At 44.9% G+C, this 21405-nt stretch overlaps 3 protein-coding genes across 3 annotated transcripts in view; all 3 read left to right on the forward strand.

Annotated features, from left to right (window-relative positions):
• LOC106805359 (bicaudal D-related protein 1-like) overlaps nucleotides 1-21405 on the forward strand; it is a 33560-nt gene that overhangs the window by 10062 nt on the left and 2093 nt on the right. The window contains exons 6-8 of the mRNA XM_014806920.1: nucleotides 8821-9033; nucleotides 13874-14084; nucleotides 16828-17037. Of these exons, the coding sequence (XP_014662406.1) occupies nucleotides 8821-9033; nucleotides 13874-14084; nucleotides 16828-16877 (474 nt within the window). The 3' untranslated portion in view covers nucleotides 16878-17037. The remainder of the gene's footprint in view (nucleotides 1-8820; nucleotides 9034-13873; nucleotides 14085-16827; nucleotides 17038-21405) is intronic.
• The window catches only part of LOC106805375 (ras-related protein Rab-35-like), a 28277-nt gene continuing 20552 nt past the window's right edge, over nucleotides 13681-21405 (forward strand). Inside the window, exon 1 of the mRNA XM_014806938.1 lies at nucleotides 13681-13692. The gene's annotated coding sequence lies outside the window, so the exon portion shown is untranslated. The remainder of the gene's footprint in view (nucleotides 13693-21405) is intronic.
• LOC106805360 (bicaudal D-related protein 2-like) overlaps nucleotides 17488-21405 on the forward strand; it is a 7995-nt gene continuing 4077 nt past the window's right edge. The window contains exons 1-4 of the mRNA XM_014806921.1: nucleotides 17488-17526; nucleotides 19272-19414; nucleotides 20123-20243; nucleotides 20674-20775. Of these exons, the coding sequence (XP_014662407.1) occupies nucleotides 17488-17526; nucleotides 19272-19414; nucleotides 20123-20243; nucleotides 20674-20775 (405 nt within the window). The remainder of the gene's footprint in view (nucleotides 17527-19271; nucleotides 19415-20122; nucleotides 20244-20673; nucleotides 20776-21405) is intronic.

Raw genomic sequence — 21405 nt, forward strand, 5'->3', positions numbered from 1 at the left:
TAGGATGGTGATAGTAGAGCGCAGAGAGAGAAAGAGAGATGAGGAGAGATAATACGAAGACGAGCAGGAGACGAGAAGACGGAGAGAGAGCAGGGGGGAGAGAGAGAGAGAGGATGAGAGATGAGTCGGAGAGCGAGATGGAGAGATCAGAGATAGTCTAGCATAGACTAGAGATGAGAAAGAGGAGAGAGAGACAGATAGAGACCGATGCCTTCGGAGACGCGAGACGAGACCGACTAGAATAGATAGCATAGATAGAGGAAGAGAGAGAGGGAGGACAGAGAGAGATGATCGATCCCTCACGCAGACGAGAGTGATAATAGAGTAGACCAGAGGAGAGAAGAGAGAGAGAGAAGAACGAGACTGACCCGACAGGAGAAATAGACGACGAGACGGATCAGAGAGAAATGAGAGAGAGAAGAGAGGAAAGAGCAAGAGCCGAGAGAGAGAGGGAGCGAGACGAGAGAGACAGATGAGAGAGAGAGCTGAGCCAAGACGAGAAGAAAGAGAGAAAGAGAGAGAAGAGAAGTGGATGGAGAGCACGAGGAGAGTGACGAAGAGACGAGAGGAGAAGAGAGAGAGAAAGAGAGAGAAAAAGAGAGAGAGAGATGATAGAGATGACGACGAGAAGAGAGGAGATGTGAGCAGAGAGGACGAGCAGAGAGAGAGAGAGAGGAAGATTGAGAGAGAGAGATAAAGAGAGAGAAAGAGAGAGGAAGTGAGAGAGCGGGGGAGAGGGAGAGTGAGAAGACGACAGCATGAAGAGGTAGGTGTTATAGGGGCAGGTAGGTAGCTAGAAAGACTGGATGAGAAAGTTATATAATATATATATATATATAGATAATATAATTATATGTAGAGAGACGGGAAGAATGAGGTGAGACGTCTGTGTGCGGAGACGAGGCGGAGTAGCTATAGTTACGATTCCCTTCTAATCGTTCAGATCTCTCCTTTTCATCCTCCCTGAGCCTCTTGTCCCCTCCGCCCCGTACCTCTTCTGTTTCCACTTCTCCCTCTCCTTCCTTTCCTCGCTCTACTTCTAGCTATCCCCCCCCATCACTCTACTCCTACCCCTTCCCACGACTTCCCTGCCTCTCTACACCACACTCACACTCTCCCCGTTTCCTCCTCCCTTCCTCCCCCTCTTTCACTTTCCCCATCTCCTTCCCTTCGCGTCTACTCTACCCCTCTCTAATCCCTACACCTATCCTGCTCTTTTTCGCTTCACTAAACCCTTGCTACCTTCTCCTCGACTTCTATCCCCGTTCTCACACCTCTCTTCTCCCTCCGAAACCCGTCCTCCCCTTTCCACTCGCATTCCATCTTCAGTCCTCGCCCTTTATCCCCCCACTCTCCAGCCGTCCGGTTTGCTTAAGATGGCCCGTATCTAATATTACACAGCCGCTGCACATCTACGCCGATGCTTCAAAGTCGCGATGGGCGTCTTATAGTTTTTTCTTCGTTAGTCAGGTATTGTGCATTCATCAGTCGACAGGTGTGGTCGCCCAGACACACATTGCGTGCTGGTCTCACGTCTACTGTCCTCAAACACCTGCCTAAAATTCAAGCTATTACTAGGGTGACGCGAATATAAGACTCACCTTATCTGTTCAGTATTCGTGTCGCCGTGTCCACCTGCAAGCGGGTAATGTACAGTAATAGGCCACCTTCTAGTCTCATAGGTGTCTGCTGATGATTACAACAGCACACGCTCGTACGTATATATGGTATCCTATCTTATATGTGTATACGTACATCACCGACGCGAGGTTAGTTCGTAGGACTGTACTGCTGTGAGGAGGTCACTTGTGTGTTGCTATTCGATGTTGTATAGTACCAGCTTTCGACGATACAAACCGCGAGCCGTAACCCAAAAGAGTGCAATACTATACCGAGGCATAAACACCGATTTACATTCCTCGGATCTCTTAGGATTCCATCCAACGAAGATCCGCGCTGTTCCTTGCTGGAATAAAAAAGCTAGAAACCCCGAGAACAAGCTAGCCAAGGGCAAGTACAGCCGCAGGCGCCGGCGCCTTCGCATATCTCCCCTCATTTTACCCTGCGAGTCGCGCAGTTGTTGAGGCGGCGAATCTCTTCTCCTTCTCCGTCCTCCGTGTCCCCAACCCCTTCCCGCTTCTGCCTTGAGAGAGACTTCGCCCCCGCCCTTCACACTCGCAGCCCGCTCCTTCTGCCCCACCCGCCGCCCGCCCCGACCCCCCTCCTTGCCTCACTGCACCGCGCCGTTCTCCCGCGCGTTCCGCTCGCCTCAAATCGAGGTCCTCATCCCCCCCACCCGCCGCCCGGCGGATCACATCCATCCTCCTGTCGACCTGCGACCGTTCACCCCAGCTCCCCCGCCATCTCCACCCCATGCCCAACTACCCCCTCCCATCTCCCCCCTGCCGTGCCCTCACCGGCGACCCCTCCCCCATACACGGCTACCCCGGCTCCCGTTCTATTGCCTGCCCGCACTTCCCTAGCCCCCGCGGCCTTTCATCGCCTCCCCGCCCCGCGGCTCCGCCCCCCCCCCCTGCGTTCCTGCTTCTCCGCGTTCTGAGCTGCTTTCGCCACTAAGAACAACGCCGCATCTGCACTGGCACTCTGATCTCTAGCATCCGAGTGTCAAATCGCGTGTTCTCCTCCGCGTAAGTCACTCTGCCACTCTTTTCGTTCACCTCAGCCGGCTTTCTATCCCTCAGAAGCCCCCTGTCGGCACCTCATACAAGACATCGACCATCAGCCAACCACACGTGACCGTCCTCACTAGCCACGCATATCATACCGGAACTAACTCTCCTCGCGTGTGTATCGTATACCACAGTTATGCATCAACTTACATATTATAAGCCTACTAGCCCGTGGTGATATGCCTATACATACGGCAGACACTCTATGAACTTTACGGGGCATGCCCCTATACCTTACATACCCGCTTGCACACGCGCGACCAAGCGAAATAGCTGAACCAGAAGTGTGAGTCTTATCTATTCCGTCACTAGCCAACATACTTGAATTTTAGCCAGGTTTGCACGGACCCAGTAGACGTCGAGCAAGCGCACGACATGGCTGGTTCTGGGCGACCACCACCGGGCTGACTGGCCGACTGCAATCACATACACGCGTAACGAAGAAAAAACTCTAAGATCTGGTGCTGTGCTCTCCTCATCTTCGTAGAGCGTCTCTGCCATCCGCCCATCTCGGGCGTAGATGTGCAGCGGGGCGTGCTAATAGGTGTGTATCCCCAAGATTAGGTTATGATGTAAAACTGCCATCTTAACCGCAACCCCTACTACACGCGATCTAGCTAATTGATGGGAGATACAGTCTTATAACTCTCTACTCCTCCTCTCGCTCTCTCTATATATCATCACTACTCCCTCATTGGCTTCTCCTAGCTCTCTATATATAATATCATTATATATATATATATCTATATATATATACTTTCTCATCAGTACTTCCTCTACCTACCTCACTGCCCCCCTATTACACCCTACCTCTTCATCTATCTTGCTCTCGACGCGCAGTATCTTCTCCTCGTGTGCACCTCCTCCCGCCTGCTCTCAGCGTTCCATACATCTCTGGTTCTCTCTCTCTTTCCTCTCTCTCTCCTCTCTACGTCAGCTCTCCCATCTCCTCTCATCCCTCTCTCTCGATACATCTTCTCGTCTCCTCTCCTCCGTCTCTCTCTCTTTCTCTCTTCTCTCTCTCTCTTTCTCTCTCTCTCTCTCTCACATCTCTCTCTCTCTCTCTCTCTTTCTCTCTTTCTCGTGCGTCCTCTCTCTGCGCTCTCTCACTCTCTCGTTCTCCTCCTGAGTCTCTTTCTCTCCTCTCTCTGCTTTGCTCAACAGCTCAGTCTCTCTCTCTCTATACGTCTGCTCTGGAACTTCATACACCGTGTTCTACTCTCGTTCATACTCCTCTATTTCGTCCCATAACTCTCTCTCTTCTCTATCTCTCTTCTTATAGGCTTCATTCTTACATTAGCTCAACTTCTAGTACCTCCCTCCTATGCTGATATACTTCATCGTTCTCGATCTTCTACCTACTTTCTTGCGATCTCTCTCTCTCTCTCACTCTACACTCTAAATCTGATCTCGTCCTATCTAGACTCTCCCTCTCGACGACATCCGTCTCTACATCTCGTCGTCTCTCTCTACACAGGTGCTCTCCCGCTAAATTTCGAAATATTATCTTGATCCGTCAACTCAAAATCTGCGCTCTCCTCTGCACCTCACTCTCTCTCTCGATCCTCTCTCTCTCTCGTCTGAACACTCCCCGCTCATCTCTTCTGCTCCTCTCTCTCTCTCTCTCTTCCTCCTCTCTCTCTCATAACTTTCTCTCCTCTGCCTGTTCTCCTACGTGATCCAGTCCTCTAGCGCTCTTATCTTCTGCGACGTAATAGTATCGACGCGTCTTGTATATGGCCCTAGTCGAGCGTGCTGTTATCACCCTGAGCACTACGCCTGCCTGTAGTTCCTTGTTCTAAGACCTCTGCCATCAACTAGCGCCCTCTGCGCCGCACCTGTCAGATGTCGGCACAAGCATATATCTGTATAGTTTGAGTGTAGTCTGCGGCTATTTGTGATAATAAAGTAAAAAGAAATTCTCATTTTCTAGTGCCAAATCAGCCAAACGTTCGGCCGTTAAGAACGATGTAATCACATCTTTATTGCAAGCTGAGAAATAACGAAGCAGCTTAATCCATTATGCTGATAAACTCAGCGGATCAATAATCGAAGACACTTAGGGGTCAACAATAAGGCCCCCCAAAACATATACAGGCTAAGACCTAACAAACGGGTCGTAGAGAAGTTAAATCATCTTCTATATTAAATTGAGTGCAAGGTAATATAATCTTGTTCATATTGAATATGTTAATTAACTCTTTATATTATATATTTTTATTTAGCAATGCCCCGCACTATCACCTGTACAATCTCGCCATCACCTCCTTCAGTTGACCAGCCAGCTCTCATTGTCTTCTCTGAGCCTCTGTTAATCGGAGGTTGCTCCACAGCGCTCCGCCTGAAAGAAACCGTCCGTCTGTCGCCTGCCGCTGATATGTCCCGAGCGTGGCGCCGTATTTCTCCCGCTCCCTTCTCGCACCTGTCTAACTCTGCTTGGCGTCTGATAAGACGAGCGCTCGCTAAACTGCCGCCACATTCTCCAGATTTTCCTCATCGGTTCAGCTCGCCTCGTGCTTCTATAGCATCATCCCACCCCGCATATCAGAACCGTTGTACATCGTAGTACCCTTTCAAGCATAAAGTTTGATGCTTACTCAGATGTCGGAGTGTGCGTTGCTATGCTACATGACCCCTGCTATTGTACATGTATTATTTAAAGTCCAAATTTTTGATTAGCTAGACATATACGAAGTAACAATTCTCTACTTTCTAATTGCGAACCGGCTCGTCGCCCCTCTCTCTTCTCTCTCTCTTCTCTCTCTCGCTCATGTAACTCTACCATACTTGCATCCCTTTCTTCTCACGTCGCACCGCTACATATATGGCTGAGCCTGCATGTACTTTACTCTTTCCTTAATACATTCCTCTGATACATCTTAACTCACTTGATTCATTAACATCTCTAAATACATAAAACTGCTGATACACGCAATGATCTCACTTACATACTAACGTCTTCTCTCTTCATATCTCATACATACGTACCTCCTCTCTCGCGTCTCCCATCTCTTTGTCGCTGCATTCATCATTTGGCTCTCTTAGTACAACACTCTTCATGCTCTGTCTCATACACATTATCTAATTGCCTGTCCACTTCATCTCCCTCGATTATCTTTTACTCTATCCTCTTACTTTATTCTCTCCTAATTCTCGCTCCCCATTATATAGCATTATTATTAATATATATATATTACTTATATTATATATATTTATACTATATTATATATACGTCTCTCTCTTTTCGTATTCCAATTACTTCAGAGATTTCACAATGTCGACCTATACTCTACTTGAATGAAAACGCGCTAATCAAAGATAAAAGTGTTGCTCGCGTGCGAACCTAATGTGTATGCTGATAGGCTGATGACTTGCGACGTATAACCCTGGCCAGTTTATAAGATAGTCCAGCAAACAAGTGGTTTCGACGAGAAAACTAAAAGCAGAACGAGGGGTAAGAGAAAATAACGATAAATCTAGAGCATTTAAAGAAGATAGATGCAGGATTATAGCAATATAAGCAGATAAGAAGAGAGAGGGGTCTCTGAAGAACACGCTTAGAGAAGGCGGTGAGAACACGGCACACCGAGAGAGAGGGTGAACTGAGAGGGAGAGAAGACGAAGGGCGAGCAGCTAGCAGCGGCGACAGAGAGCTGCAGACCCAGGAGCAGCGATTTGTACGAAGACTGACAGTGATATTCGAGACGGAGGCAGAAGCATGTGAGAGACGAGAGAGAGAGAGAGAGAGGGAGAGGAGATGAGAGAGGCAGGCAAAGAGGAGAGAGCAGAGTGCAGAGGTGGAACGTAGTGAGACGACGTGACTTAATAAATGCAGATAATTTTGCAGCGCATCAATCACCTCAACGGTTTCCTCACACTCTTCCGTATAACCCTCGCAAGCGCCATCTGTAGGCCTGATTCTCCTCCAGTAACATCTTCCCCAATTCAGCGCAGCAGGAGGTCCTTTCCTTGGCCAGCCAATCCTCAATGAGATCGCCATCCTTGTCTTCCTGTATAAGCAGCAGCCATCTTGTCTTCCCGTATTATAGCGCCTCCAGGCCCATCTTTTGTCTTCCCTATATACTGCAGCCTGCCTCATCGACGCCAATAATCTGCCACACGAGCTGACTTCGAACAGATTCGGCATGAAACTGTTCGTCCTTTTCTGTCGTCCACTGAGCTACGCAGACACTCCATAAATTCAATTCTCGAGTGTATGTATCGCTAAGGAATGATATTATTAGAGATTTATACATCTATAGATATAATCTACTTAGAAACTGCACACTAGGATGCTTGTAATTAGCGCTAGTACTATCCATTTATACGCTGACGGCTAGTGGCGGTATGAAAGTATGCAAGCATTGCCATCTCATCATCTTCCACGCACGGACAACGACAGTTTTTGCAATAAATTTCCATCTCTTGCTCTCTACTCTCTTTTCGTGCACTTCTTACGTAACTTGCTCTTCTCTTTCTCTGCGGCATACTTGCTGCTCCTCGTCATGTCATGCATACTCTACTTTCAATCTCGTCTCTATACACTTCATCTCTCTCTTTCTTGTGCTCTTCTAATCTTTCTTTTCTCGCTCAAATGTGCAACTTTCTTGTCCATCACTCTTGCATCTCCTCTCTTTCTACTCTTAGTCTTTCTCTTCTGCATTTTTTCTTCCCGTGCTGACTCTCTCTCTCTCTCTTTCTTCTCTCTCTCCCCTGTCACATGAAGTACGTCATGCATCCTTTGAGAAATTATATCCTTGTACACCGTAGGTTCCCGCCCACAGCCCCATCTCTCCTCTTGCTCTCTCTCGCGCTTTTCTCTCTCTCTCTCTCTCTTTAGCTCCTTACTTCCATCTTCTACATTACGTCTCAGTTCATCTCGTTGTGCTTATCATTGCTCCTATTTCGTGCAGTCGTGATTTTCTCTCTCCTCTCTCTATCTAGTACTATCTCTGCGTCGTACTCTCGTGCTTCTCCTCTCGCGGAACAGTGGTACGGGTATACTATACCTATATGATACTTATCGTACATGATAGTTTATACTATACACACATAGTCATAGCACATACCAGCCATGTATAAACCTTGAGAAGTGAAGGACAAATCACACCGCGAGTATAATATTGGTCTGAAACTTGCCGCATTGTTTATCCGCAACGTCCTCTCTGCTCGAAAAACGAATTCGAATCAGTTACACCGCACACGCACGCGCCCTCCGTTCGCGTCGATAATACAAATATATGTCGCGGTCTTTACGTATGTGCATGTCCAAATATACACTCTGTTCCAAAGACTGGTAAGTGTTAAGCGTCATGCTGTGTGGCATGCACGCGCTGGCTCCGGGCCTGGAGGGCGATCAGAGCCGCACGCGGTGCGCGTCTTCTGTTCTCTTTTAATCTAAGTAGATGTGGCGAAGCGCGGGCCACGCGTCATGTCATGCACCAGTTGAGCTAGGCTAACGACAGCCGCTCTACTCAACGACAGCTTTGTCGTTCGGTTTCACGTATAATTAGCTCCGGAGAACGCCTTCTCGTTTCGTAGACCACTGATGTAAGAGTCGCCAAACAATGCCGTTTCAAGTGTGCCGATCTAGCCACTCATAGAGTGCACCGCACCACGCGCACGCCAGAGCACACACGCCCACAATGCACCCACAAACGCACATGCACGCAACAACGCAATAAATGCACGCACACACGCATTCACCCATGAGTGATGAGTATGGCAGTGTATGCGTGCGCGGACGCTTGTATATACGTCGCCCACTGACGTACGACAAGGGTTTGCTTTTAGCGTCAATTCTCACACATAATACACGTCTATATATATAACATAATACACGTCGGAATTGTTCACACTGTCGCGATTACAGCTAGAAATAGAACCCAAAGAAAATATACCTTTTAAAAGCGCAAAATATCGTTCTAGCGCAACAAACACGCAGACGGAAATACACGTAAAGTAGAACGCAGGAAATGGAGCCACGAATGCAAAATTTAAAGAGCTGCATGTGAGAGGAAATCTGGTTAAATACGATTATCCTTGACGTTATGCACGTGTAATTACCATTGACGTTATTATCAAACAGAAGATACAGCTAATAACAGATAGGAATTGATTCTACTTACAGTTGCAATCTCGGGACAGACAGCTAGAGGAGGTTTACGACAGCAACTCGCAACTACAGGAGCGTGTCAATAGTATGTTTCTGCAGTTGTCAACGAGCAGACTCGACAAGTGCCCTTCTCTGTACAGTGAGTTACAGTCCTCTCAACCTTCCTCGCAACCAGGCAAGCTTAAGCAGCAGACTATGGCAGACGACAACAACATCGCGTTTGCACAGGTATATAGATTGCACAGGTATATAAATTGCACAGGCATATAGATTGCACAGGTATATAAATTGCACAGGTATATAGATTGCACAGGTATATAAATTGCACAGGCATATAGATTGCACAGGTATATAAATTGCACAGGTATATAGATTGCACGAAATGAGCAAGAGCGGCGAGAGAGCAGGCTGTATCAATAAAGGCGTAGGATGAAAGAGCATTGATCTGACAGCTTGCCATTGTCTCGTAGCGTGTATTCATACAATCGAATTCAAACGGGTTCTGTGTTACATTTAACGTGACCGAATCTTTACCTCATAGGTAATTTTCGGTATTTCAACCTTCATTGCAAACAACCTTTATGCTGTATCTACCTTCTGCATGCTACCATCTCAATCGTTGATATCTTTCATAAGGCGGAAAACATCAAAAGATTTTAGTAAATTTTCCCAGAGGCCTCAGGTCTAAATAAGAATATATTTTACAGTTATTAATCAATTCACTCAGGAAGTAATTTAAACATGGAAAGCGATTTTGCAATTATAATTAACTGCGTTAATCTCACCGCCGTAATTCCAATGTTTAATCGATAAGTAGCGAGAGAAAGCTGCGCACGTGCATGAACGTATGTAGTACAGTCAATACAACATACGCGTTTCTTTTATCTACAGTAACCCTAAGTGTGTGTGTGTGTGTGTGTGTGTGTGTGTGTGTGTGTGTGTGTGTGTGTGTGTGTGTCGCTAGCGGTAATGTCTCAACGTTATCTTTCAAACGCATGAGTTTCAAGCGAGACTTCCACAAAACGCGCTATCGCAGATCGTACGAGAAATGCAAACAGGTATATCACTCGGTAATATGCGTCTGTGTCGTAGTTGACTACGTCATCAGAGCTGGTGCTCTGAACAGACGCGCTGAGCAACCAGACTCGGGTTGGGAGTATCGATTCGATCTAGACTGACACCATCTGTTTCGTGACTGGTGTGTGAGTAGCGCACCTGCACGGTCGGTTGACCATCTATAACCTGCATGGTGTATCGACCACCTACGTGGCCACCTGGAGTAAGTGGTGAGCTTGATTATTATTTCGATGAACGGTGGTGAACTGGCAGCTTCGCGTACACGTATGTGCCTCTGTGAATGCAGTGTGGATGGTACCGATAGCGCTGTGCGAGAATGAAACCCAGTGCACCTACAGTCTCCGTTAACAGGTCAGTGTTGAATCAAGTGCATGGAGAATATTTTAAGCGTATTTTAGATCTCGTGTGTTGCCGCTTTGATGTGTGAATCAGGGGGCATACAGGTGCGTGCATCGCTTCTGTTTACGCTGGTTAGCTTATCCGTGTTTATGCATCTCGCGTACGCCATGATTCGATGGGTGGTAACATGTGCTACCGTGTAGCGAAGGATGCGCAGGAGGGAAACTAACATTATATGATTTTTCTTGGGGGTAACGTTTGCCGTACTTGTCGCGTTACCGTCACTTCACCGTCGCTGCCGATGTTATGTACACTGCGTATGTTACATATGTTACGTATACTGCGTATGTTACGTACACTGCGTATGTTACGTATGTTATTTTTACTGCGTATGTTACGTATGTTATGTATACTGCGTATGTTACGTATGTTATATGTACACTGCGTATGTTAAGTATGTTACGTATACTGCGTATGTTACGTATGTTACGTATACTGCGTATGTTACGTATGTTACGTATACTGCCTATGTTACGTATGTTACGTATACTGCGTATGTTACTGCGTATGTTACTGCGTATGTTATGTACACTGCGTATGTTACGTATGTTACGTATGTTACGTATGTTATGTATACTGCGTTCCCACTTGTACATGTGCATATTAGACTATAAACTATGCGTACGATCTAGATGTAATTATGCAGCCTTTCGCTTCACTATAGACAAGGTTACAGAGACTGCACGTGGCCGAGTGAAGTGCTATAGTATACTTATAGAGGGTTAGGCGCGATCCAGATAGGAGAGACAGTTGTCACGCACTGATGACAGAAAACACTGTCATGGCAACACCCGTGCTGTGCTGTGCTGTGTCGTGTGCGTGGACCTTACAATTAACGCCCTACAGTCACATAACACTTCTCTCTCACACACACAGAGACACACACAGACACACACAGACACACAAACAACACATACACACATTTCTCTCCACTCTTCTCTCTTTCTCTCACACACCATAACCCAGAGCACGCACGCACACACACAACCGCGACACGCACGCCACGCGCGCGCAGCGCACACCAACACACCACGGCGCACGCGCACACACAAGCACCACCGCGCGCGCCGACAACACACACACACCACACACACCACAGCCACACACACAACACACACACAAACACAACACACACATACCACACACAGCACAACACACACACACCACACACCGCAGCAACACAGCAGCACACACACACACACGCCACACACCGCGCACACACACACACACAGCACACACACACGAACACCATCACACACACACGCACACGCGACACGCACACGCACACGCAGCACGCCACCACTCGCACACACACACAACACACACACACACACACACGACGCGCACGCACACGCACACACACACGACACACCACCTCTCGTCTCTCTCTTAAAAACTGCGTCGAACTAGTGACAGTGATGGAGTATGGCAGTGTAGCCGTGCGCGGACGCTTTGTATAATCACGTGCGCCCACTGAGTACTGACAAGGACGTTTGCTTTTTAGCGTCAATCTCACACATAATACACGTTATAATATAACATATATCACGACGGAATTTGTTCACACTGTCGCGATTAACAGCTAGAAATAGAACCCAACGAAAATATTACCTTTTAAAAAGGCAAATATGTTCTAGCGCCAACAGAGCACGCGCGACGGAAATACACGCTAAATGTGAACGCAGAAATGAGCACACGAATGCACAATTTTAAAGAGCTGCCTGTAGAGCGAGAAATTGGTTAAATCGATTATCTTTGCAGCGTTATGCCACGTGTAAATTACGATGACGTTATTATCAACAAGAAGATCAGATAATAACAGATAGGAACTTGATTCTAGCTTACAGTTTGCAATCCTCGGACAGGACAAGCTAGAGGAGCAGCTTTACGACAGTAACTCGACAACTACCAGGAAGCGTGTCAATAGTATTGTTCTCTGCATTGTCAACGAAGCAGCTCGACAAGTGCACCTTCTCTGTTACAGTTGAGTTTACAGTCCTCGGAGCCTGTCTTACGCCAACCAGGCAAGCTCAGCAGGCAGACTTATGCGCAGACGACAACACAACATCGCGTTACACAGCGTACTAATAGAATTGCCACAAGGTATTATAGATATGCCACGAAAGAGCAAGAGCGGCAGGGCAGAGGCAGGCTGTATCAATAAAGGCGTAAGATGAACAGAAGCATCGATCTGACAGCTTGCCATTGTCTCTAAGCGTGTATTTCATTACAATCGAATTCAACGGCTTCTGTGTTTACATGTTAAACGTAACGAATGTTTACCTTCATAGGTAATTTTCGGTATTGTCGACCTTCAGGCGAACAAGCCTTTATCGGCTGGTATCTACCTCTCTGCATGCTAAATTACTTCAATCGTTGATATCTTTCATAAGGCGGAAAACATCAAAAGATTTTAGTTAAATTTTCAGAGGGCTCGGTCTAAATAAGATATATTTTACAGTTAATTAATCAATTCACTCAGGAAGATAATTTAAACACATGGAATAGCGATTATCTGCAAATTTATCAATTAACTGCGTTTAATCTCACCGCCGTAATCCAATGTTTAATCGATAAGTAGCGAGAGAAAGCTGCGCACGTGCATGAAGTATGTAGTACAGTCAAATACAACATACGCGTTTCTTTTATCTACAGTAACCCTATATATTATTATATAGTAGTCATGTCTATTATAGTATATATAGTTATGTCTATATAATAATAATATATAGTATATATATATATAGTAGTCATGTCTATATAACAGTATATATTATATATACAGGCCCGTAGGCCAGGGGGGGGGGGCGTTGGGGAGTTCGACGAACCCCCGAGCCTCCCCCCGCAAGACAAAAAAAATTTTGTTGTAAAATTGCGAAGAACTTTCACCTAAGTCGCCTCCATTTTAGTGTAAATAATTGCAAAATCTCCATCGTGCGGAGAGGTGAACAGTGAACACCCTCCATCCCACACCCTCCCCCCGCTCGGTCGCTATGGCCTCCCTCGCCTGCGTCGTTCGCGCCGAGCAGCGGCGTGTACACAGGGGGGTCCAGGGAGTCCAGACCCCCCTTTGCTCGCGCAGGAAAAGCATCTGAGGGGGGTGTAATTTTAAAAATATTCTGGGAGGAGGGCCCAGACCCCCTTCGCTGCGCTCTAACTTTGGGTTACGTATATACCCCCCCCTGGTACAAACTCTGTACACGCCCTGCCCGAGCAACATTGCTAATCATGAAAAAACGAACCCCCCCCCCAAATAAAGCTGCTACGGCCTGTATATATATATATCTCACTATTTACTCCTGTTATCATCGATGGTGCCTCATCGGCTTTTAAAGCAAGACATTCTGGTCGTTGGTTTACACGTTACGTCGCACGCACGCCGGCGCCGCACGCCCGCGCACGCAGAGAGGCGTGCATCGCGCACGGCCCGTACACGCACCACACGCAAGCATGCACGCGCCCACGCACACACACACCACCAACGCACGCGCACGCACGCACACACGCACCAGCCACGCACGCACCGCACGCCACACACACACACAACACACAACACACCACTATAATATATATATATATATATATTTCTCAGGCACCCGATTCGACGAACTCATTCGCGGTCGGATCTCGTCGGCTGTCGACGTCGGCATCGCATCCGTCGTTTCCGTCGTCGTTCAGCTACCAGGCCGACATCGAGGACGGAGCCGACGATGGAGCTTTTCAGATGATATCAGCGAGAGTCCGCCGCCTCTCAACTGCCACGGCATTCTACAGTCAGAGACGACGTGCAGGAGAACTACGAGGTATATACGCGAGGTTATATATGTACAGTTACGTGTAGTTATATATGTACAGGTACCGTGAGTTATATATGGTACAGTACCGTGAGGCTGTATATATGTCACAGTTAGCGTGAGGTTTATATGTACGTTACCGTGTAGATAGTTATATATGTACAGTTACCGTGAGGTTATATATGTACAGTACCGTGAGGTTATATATGTACAGTTTACCGTGTAGTTATATATGTACAGTTACCGTGAGGTTATATATGTACAGTTACCGTGAGGTTATATATTACGTTTACTGTGCTAGTTATATAGTGCCTACAGTTACGTGAGGTTATATATGTACAGTTACCGCTGTAGTTATATAGCCTCAGTTACTGTGTATTTATATAGTGCTACAGTTACTGTGTATTATATATGTACATTTATCGTGTTTAATTATTATATATGTACAGTTACGTGTAGGTATATATGTACAGTTACGCGTGTAGTTAATAGATCCTACACTTACTGATGTGTTTATATGTAACGTTACTTGTGGTAGTTATATATTTACCTTCGTGCTGTTATATATGTTACAGTTACCGTGAGGTTATAGATATGTACAGTTACCGTGAGGTTATATATGTACTGTTACTGTGTGTTTATATGTACTGTTACTGTGTGTTTATATGTACTGTTATTGTGTGTTTATATGTGTGTTGTTACTGTGTGGTTATATGTAATATTACTGTGTGGTTATCTGTATTACAGTTACTGTGAATTAATATATGTACAGTTACCGTGTGTTTATATATGTACAGATTACCGTGAGCGATATATGTACCAGCTTACCGGGAGGTTAATATATATGTACAGGTACCGTGAGGTTACTATATCTAACAGTTACGGTAGTTATATATGTACATGTTTACCGTGAGCTTATATATGTACAGTTACTTAAAGTGTATATATGTTACGTTACCGTGAGCCGTTTATAGATGTGCTGCCTACTGTGTGTTTATATGTTACTGTTTATTGCATTGATGTTTATTATGTGTGCCGTTACTGCTGTGTTTATATGCTCTGTTATTGGTGTTTATATGTACTGCTTATGTGTGTTTATATATGTGTGCTAGTTTAGGGTGTGGGTGTATAGGTGTACTGTTGGAGTGGTGTGTGTTATATGTGGCTGTGTACTGGTGTGTTATAGGGTGCTACTGGTATTGTGGTGTGGGTAGTGATGTAGCTGTGTATGGTGGTGGTTGTTGAGTGTGGAGCTGTGTAGCGTGGTCGTTGTGTTGGCGTTATATGTACAATTACTGTGTACCGTAAGTTGTATGTACTGTGTTACCTTGTGGTTACATTGTACTCTTACTGTATACCGTGTAGTGTGAGCTATGGTAATATCATAAAACAGAGTATAGCCGAGTAAATAATTTTATTGTAGAAGTACCCTCTTTCTACGCGTGGAAATCATACCTAGCGCAAGCTACGGCTACGAGTAGGTATGTTTAACACGTTCACAATGCCACACCTGATAGCTCGCAGTCTCCCATACGTCACAGCTGATAGCATGGTTAGCAAACAACATTAGTATTGCTTCATTCAGGGGCAGGCAAGCCAGCATCCCTTAATTAAGCACGCTGAAAGCAAGTCTGCATAGCAACGTCACCACTATACCTGATAGAGTAGGTCTGTTAGACAGCCCCCGTTAGCTCACACTTGATTCCAGGTTTGTTGGACAGGCGTTCTTTTATGGTACACTTGAGAGCAGGTATATGCTCGCCTCGTCGTATATAACCTTTCACGTATGTTACACCTGTACGCAGGTGTTAATTGTCAGCCGTCATTAGTTATTTGATACCTGAGACATAGTTGTAGCAAGAGATCGGCATTGAATACCTAAGTCAACACGTGAGTGGGGCGAACTGCTCCAAGCTAATTCACACCACCTATACTCTTAGCTGAAGCCACCCCGGCATGGTGCAGTACGTATATATGATACCATGCACAAGATAGCGCAGCAGCCATCACACGCCACACGCACGCACGCACGCACGCACGCACGCACGCACACACGCACACACGCACGCACACACACCGCTCCGCGTCAGAGCTATACCTTGCATGGCCTATAACAAAATCAGTGGTCGCACGGAAAACTCCGCCATATATATAATCATTTATTTATACTATGCGAACTGTATATGCAATCCAAATGTCCCTTTCCGCAATTTTACAGTGACATTCAAGCGCGGCAACATTTATTGCCGTGGTATGCGTGATGCAATCGCTTCGCGCGCGCAGGTAATATACGACGGGCTGCCATCGTGCAGCGTGGTCTATATTGACATGTTTGCATATAGCGGTGGATACAATGCTACAGTCACACAACTGCGCCCCCCCCCCCTAGTATTGATGGGAGACCGCACCACGTAATCGTAAAACACATACAGGCGGAATCATTCTCCTCCGCTCGCTTTACCTAACGGATTTATTAGCCTAGGAAATTAATCAGCATCACACGTATGGTGAGAAAATATCCGCATATTTACATCGTCCTTCTGTAATGCACTATAACTGCATGCGTAGTCTGTTTCCCCGCCGCGCAGCACACACCCACCCTCCCCACCTGCCTAGCCACGATGATTCTTACTACGCTTAGGTAAGCCACTTCAGTCTCCCTATGTAGCGAAGAAACAATACGGCATGGGAGGCAGAGCAAGCCTAGATTATGATGTGGATGACAATGACGATGCATTCCGTGATGTTTCAGCTCAAGCAGGAGGTACTGGAAGCGTACAATCGCATACGACAGCTGTGTAGATATCTACAGCAGTCCAACCACAGGTGCCAAGATGACAACGGGATTGACGATGGCTGGGCGTCTGACAGCGGTGAATGGCACGTGCAATCAGGAAAGCTGCGTGGTGTCACCAAGGAGTTGGAGTCGCTCGTAGATAACGCATTTAAAGAATATGTGATGGTAAATGAGATATAGAATATGCGATGGTAAATCAGATATAGAATATGTGATGGCGGTTAAATGACGATACTAGAATATGCGATGGTAAATGAGATATAGAATATGCGATGGTAAATGAGATATAGAATATGCGATGGTAAATGAGATATAGAATATGCGATGGTAAATGAGATATGAATATGCGATGGGTAAATGAGATATAGAATATGTGATGGTAAATGAGATATAGGGAATATCCCCGATGCGTGAAATGAGCATATCAGAATAGTGATGGTAAATGAGATATAGAATCATGCGATGGGTAAATGAGATATAGAATATGCGATGGTAAATGAGATATAGAATATGTGATGGTAAATGAGATATAGAATATGCGATGGTAAATGAGATATAGAATATGCGATGGTAAATGAGATATAGAATATGCGATGGTAAAATGAATATAGACATATGGATGTAAATGAGGATATTAACGAATATGCGATGCCGGTAATGAAATTATTAGAATATGCAGATGCTAAATGAGATAATAGAAGTATGCGATGCCGTAAATGTGATTAGAATATTGAATGGTAAGATGAGATATGAATATGCGATGGTAAAGAGATATAGAATATGTCGATGGTTAAATGAGATATAGAATACTGCCGATGGGTAAATATGAGATATAGAATAGACGAATGGTAAATGAGATTATAGGGAATATTGCGTATGCGCTAATAAAGATATAGAATATGCGATGGTAAATGAGATAGAATATGCGATGGTAAATGAGATATAGAATATGCGATGGTAAATGAGATATAGAATATGTGATGGTAAATGAGATATAGAATATGCGATGCGTTCATGACGATATAGGAATATGTGATGGTAAATGAGACTATAGAATATTGCGATGGCCTTAAATGAGATATAGAATATGCGATGGTACATGAGATAAGAATATGTGATGTAAATGAGATATAGAATATGCGATGGTAAATGAGATATAGAATATGCCGGATGCGTACATGAGTATAGAATATGCAGATCGGTAATGACAGATATAGAATATGCGATAGGTAAATGAATCATAGAATATGCGATGCGTAAATGAAACAGGAATCAAATTGCGATACTGTGGCGATATTCGCGATGACTACATTTTCGCGCATTAAAGAATAGTGATGATAAAAGGAGATACCGTGAGTGTAGCGTTACACGAGATATCTAAGCGACTGCATTTTCTGCTCCTTATATCATATCTGACAGTAACGATCCCGGATCCAAACGCGCCTACGCGATCAGCTGTATTATGAACCGACATATTCGGCGCGATTTCTAGCTCCTGTCATATATATGCGTATGAAGCGGAAGATGCACGCCTGAGGAATGCATATGCGGCGCGTCTTTGAAGCACCTGAACATTCCTGCGAGGTGTGAATCAACTACCGGATTCATAACACGATCACGTTTTTGAGTAGACGAGCACGCGCTTGTGACAGGCGATATAATAAATGCCCACATCAATATTCGCAGTCCAACGACTAGAATAAGATGCATTGAAAAAGGAAGGGTTCGTGAAATAACATGTCAATACTTAATGTGCGCTAGAGAACAAGCAGGAGGAGCAGAGATACCAGGGACGAGCTGCTTGGTACGGCTGAAAGCGTGTCTCACTAAGTCCCAAATCCAAACTCATGCGAGAGCGAACTGATCGAGGGAAATAAAGTACTCACGAGATGAAGAGAAGCGGGCCGCCCCCTCGATTCTAGAAAAGGATCGTGAAGAAAAAAGAACGAAGAGTCTTAGCAACTCACACAACGCGTCGTAAACCAAAAAAATATTCTCAAGCCGGTGGGATCACCGTCATAGATTTTTTGTTAGAGAAATCGTGGGTAGCAATTCAATGTGATTTGACAAGTATATTAATATATATATATATGTATATATATATATATATCTTACCTTGAAGAACATTATTTTATTTAAAGCGAATTTAAAGAAATTTTGATCTCTGGATTCACGCCCTGGATACGGTAAAACTCGTTTTCCGCCACAGATCCGTTGTCATGACAACGGTGGCGCCGCCGAACAATTGATCCGATTGATTATTGTCGACATTAAATTATTTAACGGTCGAATAAATGTTACATTGACGCTCCAAAAACTAAAAGTTTATGATACAATTAGAGCCGTTGAATGGTTTATATCGACTCGGGAACAGCATAAACGTACTTGTTGCCTTACAGCTGACGAGACAACACAAGGAGATAGCCGAGCTTCAGGCTGAACGAGACAAACTACAAGATATTGCTGCTAACGAATCGAGCGAACTTGCCATCGATGAAGTGTTAAAACAAACCAGACAGGAGAGACGTGACGTCACAAAAAGGTAAACAACCCCCCATTACGTGTATTGGTTACGTCATGTGGGATAGAATAGATTTTAAGATTTTTTACAGCCGTTTTGCGCCTGCTGTCACATGCAATTTAACATAATTAACAACTCATTATCTCATATTTTAATTACGTAAAAAATGTATTACATATGGTCAAGAGCTAATAATACCTTATTATAATAATATATAATAAGGTATTATTAGCTCTTGATATGGTTGAGTTACTGGCGACCACCACGTCATTTCGAAAAACTGTAGGCCTACTGTGTATTAATTAAGTGCATTGGACAAACAGATGCTTTGCATCGCTGAGGTGTTTAATTAATTACCACATCAACCCCGAGATAATACCACCTGAACTAGAAATTACGCTGCAAAATACAGGGTTTATGCTTGAACAACCGCTAATCCGATAATAGCATATTTTGATCTCTCTCTCCCTCGGTCTCGCTCTCTTTCTCTCAACCTCGCTCGCTCGCGCTCGGTCTCTTCCCTTCTCGCTCTCATTCTTGTACATAAACAAACTAGTGCCACGTGAATGAAGATGCAGAACAAACGGGAAAAACTACAGCAAAATACTGACACAACGATAACATCAGGAGTGAATAATAGACATCTCTATTATTCACTCCTGATAACATGATACCAATTACGACGATGTTGCATCAGCGTACTAATCGATTTATTGATCTGTATCGCAGGCACAACGACCTGGAGCTGGAGTTAACCAACGTGAGGTTAGAGACGAGCAAACTAGATATGCAGCTGATGGAAGCCATCCAACAGAAAGTAGCAATGTCTGTCCAGGTCGAAGCGTGGGAGGTGTGTAGTACTCCGCTCTCTCTGTCGCTCTCTTTCTCTGTCTCTCTCTTACTCTCTTTCTCTGTCTCTCTCTCTCTCTCTCTCTCTGTCTCTCTTTCTCTCTCTCTCTCTCTGTGTCTCGCTTTTTCTCTCTCTTTCACTCTCTCTGTGTGTCTCTCTCTCTGTGTCTCTAGCATTATCTCGATATCGCCCACGGGTTTCCCCACCTCTATCTCTCTCGTTCTCTCTCAGTGTACCTTTCTTTCGCTCTCCAGTTCGCTCACTGTCTCTTTCTATCTCTCGCTGTCTTTCTGTCTCTCTCTATCTCGATCTAATCTCTCACTCGTTTTCACTCCCTTGTCATTTGCGCTCATTTTCTCTCCCTCTCTCTTTTTTTTTTTTACATGTTTCTAATAAGAGTAATAATATATGTGTACATATATGCTTACAGTCCGACATGCAGACAGTGCTTGAGAGTCAGATGAAGATGAGGATACAAGAAGCCGATTCGTGCGCGGGCAGCAGCAGCGTCGATGACGTCATCATCACCCAAGCAACAACGCCGTCGGGTTCAAAAAACATCCTTAGATTGTTCCGCAGATCGTAGAGACGGAGCGAAGATGATTGTAAATAGTCTTGACAACTGTATGCGTAGAGTGACTAGGGGAAACGAGAAAGATACGAGACCTATTTATCTATCTATGCACATAAACACATGCACGCGTACACATATACATAATTATATTGTCAGGAATAGAATTTATTTACATGTTATCATACGTATATATATGTATATATATATATCTGATATATATCACCAGCAGGAATACATTACCTTCAATGTACGATGCCCTCGAGTCGACTTTCGAATGCCAAAAAACACATACCACTCAAGAAAAACATTTTAATCGCACGTAAAGACGTTTACATTAGAATGCCTGGTCACTGCCCAAAAAGAACGTGTTTATTTGGGGTGTACGTACACCTGAAGACAACCCCTGTAGCAGCTTTGTGACGCATATTCGGTGTCGTTGCTACAGTCAAAGGTTAACATTGTCATAACGTACTCTCATTCCAGATGTAAGTGAAAGCGTATAATATTATGTCTCTCTCGCAGGCCATCCTTATTTCATCCACGAACTTATATATGCGTATATATATATATATATATTTGTGTAAAAAC

This window comes from Priapulus caudatus, unplaced genomic scaffold, assembly GCF_000485595.1.
Source record: "Priapulus caudatus unplaced genomic scaffold, Priapulus_caudatus-5.0.1 Scaffold111, whole genome shotgun sequence".
NCBI lineage: Eukaryota > Metazoa > Priapulida > Priapulimorpha > Priapulimorphida > Priapulidae > Priapulus > Priapulus caudatus.